The 13,322-nt window shown below is 42.0% G+C and overlaps 1 protein-coding gene across 3 annotated transcripts in view; it reads right to left on the bottom strand.

Annotated features, from left to right (window-relative positions):
• Window positions 1–13,322, bottom strand: part of ITPR2 (inositol 1,4,5-trisphosphate receptor type 2) — a 265,480-nt gene that overhangs the window by 184,684 nt on the left and 67,474 nt on the right. For all 3 annotated transcript variants that reach the window (XM_075855774.1, XM_075855775.1, XM_075855776.1), the window contains 5 exons: window positions 10,827–10,985; window positions 10,599–10,697; window positions 10,430–10,513; window positions 8,686–8,832; window positions 5,615–5,710 (listed from right to left, as the gene is read on the bottom strand). In XM_075855774.1, the coding sequence (XP_075711889.1) occupies window positions 5,615–5,710; window positions 8,686–8,832; window positions 10,430–10,513; window positions 10,599–10,697; window positions 10,827–10,985 (585 nt within the window). The remainder of the gene's footprint in view (window positions 1–5,614; window positions 5,711–8,685; window positions 8,833–10,429; window positions 10,514–10,598; window positions 10,698–10,826; window positions 10,986–13,322) is intronic.

Raw genomic sequence — 13,322 nt, 5'->3', positions numbered from 1 at the left:
ACTCCAGAGCTGCACTCACTATTCTGCTGGTGGAGTCACTGTGTACATACATTACATTACTTATCCTGTACTGATCCTGAGTTACATCCTGTATTATACTCTAGAGCTGCACTCACTATTCTGCTGGTGGAGTCACTGTGTACATACATTACATTACTTATCCTGTACTTATCCTGAGTTATATCCTGTATTATACTCCAGAGCTGCGGTCACTATTCTGCTGGTGGAGTCACTGTGTACATACATTACTTATCCTGTACTGATCCTGAGTTACATCCTGTATTATACCCCAGAGCTGCACTCACTATTCTGCTGGTGGAGTAGCTGTGTACATACATTACATTACTTATCCTGTACTGATCCTGAGTTACATCCTGTATTATACTCCAGAGCTGCACTCACTATTCTGCTGGTGGAGTCACTGTGTACATACATTACATTACTTATCCTGTACTGATCCGGAGTTATATCCTGTATTATACTCCAGAGCTGCACTCACTATTCTGCTGGTGGAGTCACTGTGTACATACATTACTTATCCTGTACTGATCCTGGGTTACATCCTGTATTATACTCCGGAGCTGCACTCACTGTTCTGCTGGTGGAGTCACTGTGTACATACATTACATTACTTATCCTGTACTGATCCTGAGTTATATCCTGTATTATACTCCAGAGCTGCACTCACTATTCTGCTGGTGGAGTCACTGTGTACATACATTACATTACTTATCCTGTACTGATCCTGAGTTACATCCTGTATTATACTCCAGAGCTGCACTCACTATTCTGCTGGTGGAGTCACTGTGTACATACATTACATTACTTATCCTGTACTGATCCGGAGTTATATCCTGTACTATACTCCAGAGCTGCACTCACTATTCTGCAGGCTTCAGAGGTGAAATCTCCCAGTATCCCCTGCTTGTTCAGTGTGCACAGAGCTTGCCATTGTGATTGGCCATCTGGGTAGTGGTCTCTTTATATCGGGTACTGTACGGCAATCTGATATGGAAGAAACAAACTGCCCCCCCCCCCCCTGCATTATAGGAGCTCTGATAAGATGTTTATTTTCAACAGTGTTGGCTGCTGCTCTATTCGGACCCGGCTACAATCGGTGACTCCAGCTTGACTGAATTGTCTATTGGATCCTGAGGTAGTCTGTAATCCACCTTTTGTCTCATCAAAGGCTTATCCTGCTGCTCTGTTCCTCCCCTATGCTTTACACTGCAGCGGTTTGTTCAGATTGGCTGCTGTGTTTAAGCAGAGGCTCAGCAGCACGTCACTGCATGTAGAGCCGATATCCGCTACTGTAAGGATTATAAACTACAACCCCCAGTGAGAGAAAGATGATCGGGTGACTGCGGCACATAGATGGAGGGGAGGAGCTGCAGTAAGTCTATTGGGCACGGAGAACGGCCCTGGGCTGCCCCCTGAACTTGTCCTTGGGTCTGTGACCTTAAATAGGCATCTTATAGATGGGAAGGAACTGGCCAAATGCTTCAAATCTGTCATCAAATCCCTGAATAATATTGGTTAGTGAGTCTGCACTGATCTGGAGGCTCCAGACGTATCACGTTTAAAACGGGGTCAAAAAAAGCCAGGGGGGTCAGTGTCAGGTGGAGCGTCCGGATCTAGTTCAGGTCCCTAAAAATAATCCTCTGGATAATGAGCGCAAGATTTACTGATCGGTTTTCACGCTGGGACCTGCTTGTAACGTGTTTATACTGCCATCTAGTGGTGGTTTGTGCTAGATTCTGCCTTATACTATACGGTAGTGGTCTATAACCTGTGACTCTCCGACAATTGGGGCACTACCACTCTGACAGCCACATGGGTTGGGCATGCTGGGAATTGTAGTTTCCCAAGAGCTTGGAGACCACGGCTTTATGGTGCAATGAAGTGATCCACCAATCAGAAGACTGCATCCCTTCCTACATCTAGTATAAAATTCACATCTCCTCCATTTTTTTCATCACGCTGCATCATTTTTGACAACCCATTGTGTACGGGCAACCGTGGCCCCCGCCATCCGTCCGTATCACCATGTTGGATTTTATTCATTTTTGCTTTGGCTTGTACGTAAATCATTCATATAATGAAAAGAGCTGCAACTTTCTAACAGATTTTGTGTTTAAAATCGTCATCTATTTCAAGATCTTTGCTTGTGGTCAATGAATAAGAACATTCATCCAGAGGCTGAAAAACTGAACAGATCTAATTATTTTCATAGCAATTGTATCCGCTCTAGACAATCCTCTGTGAACAGTCTGGACTAAAGACTGATACAATTTACCTGCGGTGATACATTGTAACAAACTATCAGGACGGAGATTTGGGCGCTAATGTGTTTATCTTACAGAGGATCATCTAGAACAGTGATCCCCAAACACCAGGCCGCGGATCAATACCGGGCCGCGGTATCTGGTAACCGCCCTGGTGGCCGCAGGGAATTCCGGGCGAAAAACTACATCAAATTAAGGCGCAGTATTTCGCGAAGAACATCCGCTGCAGAAAACTGCTGAGAATTCAGCGGTCTCAAGGACGACGTTTTATGGGATGAATCGTCATCCCAGGAGGCCGCGCTGGAGAAAGAAAACACAGACTTCTGGGTAAGTATAAGATATTTTTAGGAGTTGCATTTTTCGTGGCGGAATCGCTGCGATTCCGCCGCAATAAATGCAACCACTGCTATTTGTTGCGAGTTTTACCTCCCCATTGAATTCAATGGGGAAAACCGCAACGAATAAGCAGCGGTTACGTAAATACAATTGACACGATTCCGCACCGCTGGTCAATTTCTAAACGTTTTTTCCGCTCATCACTTACGCAGTGTGTGAACCTAAACCCCGAAACACAACACCACCCCCGCCCCCCACTCACTCCGCCGGTCCGTGGAAAAATTGGCTTGCATGAAACTGGTCCTTGGTTAAAAAAAAAAAAGGTTGGGGACCGCTGATCTAGAAGTAAGAACAAGAGAAAAGCAGAAGAAGAGAGAGAGAGAAGCAAAAAAGGAAAGGCTTCTCCCGTGCTGCACCCGTTCTGAGGAACTCACTGCCCTGAACCGCTAGACTTGTTCCAGCATTCCCAGTTTTACGCATTTCTACATGTCATATAACCAAAGTCCACTGCCCGTGCGCTGCCGGACCTGGTCCAGATCTCTACTCCACCCGCTCCTCGACTAGCTACCCACAATGCATCACTCTGCACTTTATATCCGCGTTGGCTCAGATACGGTCATTGTGCCGTATTCATGCAGCTTTATTCATAAACCCCTGGTCAACACAATGGACTTGTCCCCTGGAGAAAATGAACCCCATGTACCTAGCGTGTCAGTCCCGCCATTCCATTTAGATTGTAAGCTCTTATGGCAGGGATCTCTCTCCGTGAATCTCATTACTTGTTTCCATTATTTGTCATTTTACTTGCTACTTCCCGGATTACAAAACGCTGCGGTATATGTCGGGGATATATAATTAGATTATCATTATTAAGGAGGAGCAGTCAGAAAGCGATAACATTCCCATCACCCGCTGTACTGCTCTTCTACCACTAGGTGGAGCTACAGTGCTTGCAAATGGTCATTTTCAACATTTAATAAATTTTACTTGTTTGTTCACGTGACCTTGTAGCCCTAAAGGAGGTCACCAAATTTGGCGAGGAAATCTTGGCTGATTCCACATATTCTTATAATGAAATTGACAAGTTCTGCACGTGAGGCAGTAGTCTGCAACTTGTGCTACGACTCACAGCAATGATGAGAGTTGTGGTTTCACCACAGCTGGGGAGTTACCGGTTGCAGAGAACTTACCGACGACCTTCAACTCTAGAGACTTCCTGTCTGCCCGCGACAAAACATACCGCCCGACTCCAGAGGATGGTAAAAGAGGGAAGGGTAGCAACTTTTTTTTAGATGCCACAGTGCCCCCTTAACAGAGCTAGCCAAAGTGACTCAAAGAGCTAGCCACAATATTCGATAACAGGAAAGCAGCTGTATGATCTCCAATGCAGCGACAGCTACATTTCCCCATAATGAAGCCAGTCTACTCTAAAGTGCCCCCGTAATAGTAACAGCTGCAGTGCACCATAATTAAAGCCACAGTGCCCTTTTAAAGATGACAGACTAAGTGACTCCATAACAATGACAACCAAAGTGCCCGAAATACAAAACCAGCTAGGGTCCCTATATCAGAGCCAGTTACAGTGCCTCCATAACAATGACAACCACAGTGCCCCATAACAGTGAGCTCATAACTTTGCCAAGAAGAGTAACCCCATAATTAAAGTCGCAATACCTTCCTGTTGACAGCCACAATATGTCTCCCCATAACAGTGGCGGCCTAATAATGACATGACAGGGGAAGTCCTGACTACTTTATGTCACAAACCTCCAGGTACATTTACATCCATGACTGACTGATATCAGCCGCTCCTCTTATAATGCTCGCGTTCTATTACAAGTTGCCGATATTAGGGTTACTGTTCCTTTAAGAGAGCAGAAAAAACACAACTGATAAGTCCCGTCCCCATTTCCAGCACCGTAGACCCAGCAGAATCACCGCCAAGTTCCCAAATGCAAATGAAGACCAAACACAACGTGTTGCACTCAGCAGCTCGGCCGCGTCTGGCCTTGGTCCAGCGTAGTCAATGCTCGGCCAACAAGCGGAGGTAATGCTGTGCAGCCTCCGTGACATTGAAAAACTTTCCACGCATCTCCTGTATAAAGGGGATGGAAGAGAAAACGCCGGAACAAGCAGATCCTTGTGCGGCCGGGTGATCTGTCCAACGTACGAGACGGTTATTAAGAGAGGCGCAAATGTTCACATAAAACCATAATAATATATATTATAATCACTCCTCAGAGCTCTGCAGCCATGTAAAGGAGTGTTCGGGTTAATTAAAACGGTGAAAACTATTTTATAATATCTTATTTCTAGGCTGAGATATGATCACTTAAAGTTACAGGCCTAGAGCCTGAGGCTGCACTACTGAGAGATTCTGATGACAACACAGGTGCAGTGATGTCAGGGAGAGCACCAAATATATCAATGACTACACAGGTAACTGGCAACATTCAAGACCGGGAGGATGTAGATATTGATGTGGATGATGAATCGGATCCACACAAGGTTTCCATGACAACACAGGACCTGACAGAAATCAGGAGGGGACGTGTTGTCATTAGAATCTCTCAGTAGTGCAGCCTCAGGCTTTGGGTTTGTAAATTCAATTGATGATATCTCAGGCTAGAAGTGAGATATCAAGAAACCGTTTGCACATTTTTTACGTACGCTACATGGGCTTTCGTACAGTTTTGATGAATGGGGGATATTTCCCAGCATAAACATGATTCACCAATTGGGAAAACACTTTTTATATTAGCATATATCTTTTTATTTATAAATCTTTCCTAACAGCAGTCCAGGGTCAAGTAGTCCCATGTACGGCTGACTTGAGGGAGGAGAAGGGTAAAAGTCCAGACATATTAGGGGGGAGGAGTAACGACACAAGAGCTGTGATATATATCTCAAATATTGACATCACTAAAGGATATAATAAAGATGTGTTGTAAAATGTGCCTGCGCTGTGGACGGAGAAGGTGCAGAAGACTCACCTCTGCCGCCAGGTAATTCCCAGTGGCCAAGTGCTTAAATCGAAATAAGCTGTTCCATTGGCCAGCACCTCCTCGGCAGGGGTCGTGGTGCACAACCTGTGGAATTAAAGGGACATAGTAATTCAATAACATAATACACTGCACTTATATGTATTTAAAGGGTATCACCACCCCGGAACAACATTTTATAGTTTATATACAATGTTAATCAGCATAACAAGGAGTCACGGTGTACATACATTACATTACTTATCCTGTACTGATCCTGAGTTACATCCTGTATTATACTTCAGAGCTGCAGTCACTATTCTGCTGGTGGAGTCACTGTGTACATACATAACATTACTTATCCTGTACTGATCCTGAGTTATATCCTGTATTATACTCCAGAGCTGCACTCACTATTCTGCTGGTGGAGTCACTGTGTACATACATTACTTATCCTGTACTGATCCTGAGTTACATCCTGTATTATACTCCAGTGCTGCACTCACTATTCTGCTGGTGGAGTCACTGTGTACATACATTACTTATCCTGTACTGATCCTGAGTTACATCCTGTATTATACTCCAGAGCTGCACTCACTATTCTGCTGGTGGAGTCACTGTGTACATACATTACATTACTTATCCTGCACTGATCCTGAGTTATATCCTGTATTATACTCCAGAGCTGCACTCCCTATTCTGCTGGTGGGGTCACTGTGTACATACATTACATTACTTATCCTATACTGATCCTGAGTTACATCCTGTATTATACTCCAGAGCTGCACTCACTATTCTGCTGGTGGAGTCACTGTGTACATACATTACATTACTTATCCTGTACTGATCCTGAGTTACATCCTGTATTATACTCCAGAGCTGCACTCCCTATTCTGCTGGTGGAGTCACTGTGTACATACATTACATTACTTATCCTGTACTGATCCTGAGTTACATCCTGTATTATACTCCAGAGCTGCACTCACTATTCTGCTGGTGGAGTCACTGTGTACATACATTACATTACTTATCCTGTACTGATCCTGAGTTACATCCTGTATTATACTCCAGAGCTGCACTCCCTATTCTGCTGGTGGAGTCACTGTGTACATACATTACATTACTTATCCTGTACTGATCCTGAGTTACATCCTGTATTATACTCCAGAGCTGCACTCACTATTCTGCTGGTGGAGTCACTGTGTACATACATTACTTATCCTGTACTGATCCTGAGTTACATCATGTATTATACTCCAGAGCTGTACTCACTATTCTGCTGGTGGAGTCACTGTGTACATACATTACATTACTTATCCTGTACTGATCCTGAGTTACATCCTGTATTATACTCCAGAGCTGCACTCACTATTCTGCTGGTGGAGTCACTGTGTACATACATTATATTACTTATCCTGTACTGATCCTGAGTTACATCCTGTATTATACTCCAGAGCTGCACTCACTATTCTGCTGGTGGAGTCACTGTGTACATACATTACATTACTTATCCTGTACTGATCCTGAGTTACATCCTGTATTATACTCCAGAGCTGCACTCACTATTCTGCTGGTGGAGTCACTGTGTGCATACATTACATTACTTATCCTGTACTGATCCTGAGTTACATCCTGTATTATACTCCAGAGCTGCACTCCCTATTCTGCTGGTGGAGTCACTGTGTACATACATTACATTACTTATCCTGTACTGATCCTGAGTTACATCCTGTATTATACTCAAGAGCTGCACTCACTATTCTGCTGGTGGAGTCACTGTGTACATTACATTACTTATCCTGTACTGATCCTGAGTTATATCCTGTACTATACTCCAGAGCTGCACTCACTATTCTGCTGGTGGAGTCACTGTGTACATACATAACATTACTTATTCTGTACTGATCCTGAGTTACATCCTGTATTATACTCCAGAGCTGCACTCACAATTCTGCTGGTGGAGTCACTGTGTACATACATTACATTACTTATCCTGTACTGATCCCTAGTTACATCCTGTATTATACCCCAGAGCTGCACTCACTATTCTGCTGGTGGAGTCACAGTGTACATACATGACATTACTTATCCTGTACTGATCCTGAGTTACATCCTGTATTATACTCCAGAGCTGCACTCGCTATTCTGCTGGCGGAGTCACTGTGTACATACATTACATTACATTACTTATCCTGTACTGATCCTGAGTTATATCCTGTATTATACTCCAGAGCTGCAGTCACTATTCTGCTGGTGGAGTCACTGTGTACATACATTACATTACTTATCCTGTACTGATCCTGAGTTATATCCTGTATTATACTCCAGAGCTGCACTCACTATTCTGCTGGTGGAGTCACTGTGTACATACATTACATTACTTATCCTGTACTGATCCTGAGTTACATCCTGTATTATACTCCAGAGCTGCACTCACTATTCTGCTGGTGGAGACACTGTGTACATACATTACTTATCCTGTACTGATCCTGAGTTATATCCTGTATTATACTCCAGAGCTGCACTCACTATTCTGCTGATGGTATCACTATGTACATACATTACATTACTTATCCTGTACTGATCCTGAGTTACATCCTGTATTATACTCCAGAGCTGCACTCACTATTCTGCTGGTGGAGTCACTGTGTACATACATTACATTACTTATCCTGTACTGATCCTGAGTTACATCCTGTATTATACTCCAGAGCTGCACTCACTATTCTGCTGGTGGAGTCACTGTGTACATACATTACATTACTTATCCTGTACTGATCCTGAGTTATATCCTGTATTATACTCCAGAGCTGCACTCACTATTCTGCTGATGGTATCACTATGTACATCCATGACAACTGTATACATACGCTGTAAAGGGGTATTCCCATCTGAAGAACTTATGGCATATCCACAGACTACCTATGATAACACTGATCTGCCGGACAGCGAATGTTGTCATAGGGACACAGGCAGAGAAGCTGTTCTCACAGGAGGACTGTAATTTGGAATATTATTATTTTCACATTTGACAACACATTTAAAATCTTCCGAGATGAGAGAAATAAATATGAGACAATCACCTCGATTTCCCATAAGGCCTTTGAACTGGTAGCAGACGTGGCCGACTGGCGCAGGGTCGTCCTCAGGAAGATGTGCTGCTTCTTCTCATACTCATCACACGTCAGGAACTTCTCCTGTTCTGCGTGAAACAATCGGACCACATCGCCCTGCAGGGACAACCCACCGGAGGGACCTCAGTAACAAACAGTCAAAAAGACGTTTTGGGCAGAGCCTAAATCTAAAGTCATTTGTCTACAGGAGAACTCCACTCGAGCACGATATAGTTACAACACTCCACAGTTACAGAAAATATTAAATATCTTTACAAAATCTCGTCCATGAGGTGGCGCCAAAACCCCCTGATCGTTTCCTTAATGATCGGAGAGAGAGAAGTCATAAAGCGTTCCCGCCAATCCATAGCCGCACAGTCCTCACGAGTTCAGCTACAGAGACAAGACAATGCAGGGCAGAAGGATGGACCTGGGGAGGGGAGTACAACACCAGACCCCCAGGTATTAATCCCTGTTTTTACCTGGGACACCAGGAAATAAAATAATAACACATCGTATACACTAGACCCCCAGGTATCAACCGCTACTTTAACCCTAGACCACCAGGTATCAACCGCTACTTTAACCCTAGACCACCAGGTATCAACCCCTACTTTAACCCTAGACCACCAGGTATCAACCCCTACTTTAACCCTAGACCACCAGGTATCAACCCCTACTTTAACCCTAGACCACCAGGTATCAACCCCTACTTTAACCCTAGACCACCAGGTATCAACCCCTACTTTAACCCTAGACCACCAGGTATCAACCCCTACTTTAACCCTAGACCACCAGGTATCAACCCCTACTTTAACCCTAGACCACCAGGTATCAACCGCTACTTTAACCATAGACCCCCAGGTATCAACCCCTACTTTAACCCTAGACCACCGGGCAATAAAATAATAGTCCCTCATATACCCTAGACCACCATGTATTAACCCCTACGTTTACCCTAGACCCCCAGGTAAAAATAAAATTACATCAAACTGCCCCAATGCTTTTATCACACACTGTGCTACACCTATTTAAAGCACAGCATGAAGGCAATGTGCGCACCCTCTAGAGGCGTGGCATATACCCTCTGGGGTAAGAGTACCACAGGTTGAGAACCTAGGCCCTAGACCACCAGGTATTAACCCTCTCTTTTACCCTAGACCACCAGGGAATAAATTATAAACCCCTCTTATACCCTAGACCACCAAGGAACTGGGCATTACTTTAGATCACCAGGGAATAAAATATCAACCTCTTTCATACCCTAAACCACCAGGACTTCACCCCCTGTTTTACCCTAGACTACCAGGGAATAAAATAACCCTTCTTATACCCGAGACCACCAAGTAGGGGGCATTAATCTAGACCACCAGGGAATAAAATATGAACCCATTCTTCTACCCTAGACTAGTGACATTGACCTCTCCGCTACTTAAAAGTTTTAATTAGTCTCAAATATAAAATTTTTCTTTTGTTAAAAAAAAAAAACTGCCTCAAATACACGCTGTGTGAACAAGGCCTTATTCTCCACTCATCCAGAAAGCTAAATCTAATTGCGCCCATTCATTGCTCCTTGATAGAACATAGGTCATAGGCTACAGCAGTGATCTCCAACTGTTCGGATGTCGGGGCATGTTGGGAGTTGTAGTTTTGCAACAGCTGGAAAGCAACAGGTGGACACCACTGGTCTATAGGGTCTTGTCCTGATACTCACCCCCTTCAGAACGTCGTCCCGGTAATCGCTGTACTTCATAAAGAGCGCAACTTTCCAGCTGGTGTTACAATTAACAGCGTTCACCTGTAACAAACGGAAAATAGTCGCAGTTATCTCATGATATATACGCTACGCGCACCGTGTCTCAGGGAAGCTCGGAACAAGTTACCTCTTTACAGCCGGGATTATCCAGTAGTTCTAGGTTACTGGCGTGAAGCGGCTGCCCGGCATTAACTGGCATCAGGACCACCTTGTCACCCACCACGACCTACAAATCAGACATCAAAGCTGTTAACACGGATGGCTGGACCCGCGGTGTGCCCGTTTATTCCTTCCCCCCGATTACACATTGCCAATGTAATATCCCGGACAAACCCCCAAGTGCCCATACACCCACATTGTCTCCTTCGCTCCGGAGCTTCCAGAAGGGCTGGATGTAGAACCAGGAGCCCTCGTTCCCGGCCGCATCGAGGGAGACACGCATGGCGTTCTTCTCCAGCAGGGCAGGCAGCCGCTTGTTAACGGTGAGGTATTTGTTACTTTTGATGTGGAGTAACTGTTAAAGGAAAGTCACAAAATAAGATGAACGCACAGAACTACTAGGGCGGAGTTCACACGACCGTCAGATCCTGCATCGGTAGATCCGTGATAATTTGACAAGAAAAATAAACAACGGAGACCCCAACAGTCATCATTATAGTGAATGGGGTGCGCCAGGTGTCCAGCGCGGGGCAGAACTGGCACTGCTGTCATGGTTTATGTTATAATGGCGATCATGAAGGGGAAGTGTGAACAGAGCCTAAGACATTATTACTAATCACAATCTTTATTAAAACATTGTACAGTAAAGTTCTGATAGTTGAGACAACCAAGGTTTGGTAAACTTCCATCAATTCAGAATCAATGGGATCTATCTATCTATCTATCCCTCTCATATCTATCTATCCATCTCATATCTATCTATCTATCTATCTATCTATCTCATATCTATCTATCTCATATCTATCTCATATCTATCTATCTATCTCATATCTATCTATCTATCTCATATCTATCTATCTATCTATCTATCTCATATCTATCTATCTCATATCTATCTATCTATCTATCTATCTATCTCATATCTATCTATCTCATATCTATCTATCTATCTATCTATCTATCTATCTATCTATCTATCTATCTATCTATCTATCTATCTATCTATCTATCTATCTATCTATCTATCTATCTCATATCTATCTATCTCATATCTATCTATCTATCTCATATCTATCTATCTATCTCATATCTATCTATCTATCTATCTCATATCTATCTATCTCATATCTATCTATCTATCTATCTATCTATCTCATATCTATCTATCTATCTCATATCTATCTATCTATCTCATATCTATCTATCTATCTATCTATCTCATATCTATCTATCTCTCTCATATCTATCTATCTATCTATCTATCTATCTATCTATCTCATATCTCATATCTATCTCTCTCATATCTATCTATCTCATATCTATCTATCTATCTATCTCATATCTATCTATCTATCTATCTATCTATCTATCTATCTATCTCATATCTATCTCATATCTATCTATCTATCTCTCTCATATCTATGTATCTCTCATATCTATCTATCTATCTATCTATCTCATATCTATCTATCTCTCTCATATCTATCTATCTATCTATCTCATATCTATCTATCTCATATCTATCTCTCTCATATCTATCTCTCTCATATCTATCTATCTCATATCTATCTATCTATCTCATATCTATCTATCTCATATCTATCTATCTCTCTCATATCTATCTATCTCATATCTATCTATCTATCTATCTATCTATCTATCTATCTATCTATCTATCTATCTATCTATCTATCTATCTATCTCATATCTATCTATCTATCTATCTATCTATCTCTCTCATATCTATGTATCTCTCATATCTATCTATCTATCTATCTATCTCATATCTATCTATCTCTCTCATATCTATCTCATATCTATCTATCTATCTATCTATCTATCTATCTATCTATCTATCTATCTATCTATCTATCCATCTATCTCATATCTATCTATCTATCTATCTATCTATCTCATATCTATCTCTCATATCTATCTATCTCATATCTATCTATCTCATATCTATCTATCTATCTCATATCTATCTATCTATCTATCTCATATCTATCTATCTATCTATCTCATATCTATCTATCTATCTATCTCATATCTATCTATCTATCTATCTCATATCTATCTATCTATCTATCTATCTCATATCTATCTATCTATCTATCTATCTATCTATCTATCTATCTCATATCTATCTATCTATCTATCTCATATCTATCTATCTATCTCATATCTATCTATCTATCTATCTATCTCATATCTATCTCATATCTATCTCATATCTATCTATCTCATATCTATCTATCTATCTATCTATATATCTCATATCTATCTCATATCTATCTCATATCTATCTATCTATCTATCTATCTATCTATCTATCTATCTATCTATCTATCTATCTATCTATCTATCTCATATCTATCTATCTATCTCATATCTATCTATCTATCTATCTCATATCTATCTATCTATCTATCTATCTATCTATCTATCTCATATCTATCTATCTATCTATCTATCTATCTATCTATCTATCTATCTCATATCTATCTTCTCGCTCTCTCTCTTTAAGCGTTTTGCCTCAGGGTGCTTTGCGTGTGTTTTTCACGCACTTGCAAGTTCTTTCTTTTTTTTAAAAATGTAATTGATGCGTGAAACACGGATATGCGTTTGTCTGCTGTCCGTGGTCTTCACGCATCTATTTACTTCAATGGGTGACTAGGTGCGTGAAAAACAA

Source organism: Rhinoderma darwinii, chromosome 3 (assembly GCF_050947455.1).
Source record: "Rhinoderma darwinii isolate aRhiDar2 chromosome 3, aRhiDar2.hap1, whole genome shotgun sequence".
Classification (NCBI taxonomy): domain Eukaryota; kingdom Metazoa; phylum Chordata; class Amphibia; order Anura; family Rhinodermatidae; genus Rhinoderma; species Rhinoderma darwinii.
The sequence above is the reverse complement of the archived record's forward strand: the minus strand, read 5'-3'. Positions and strand labels throughout refer to the sequence as shown.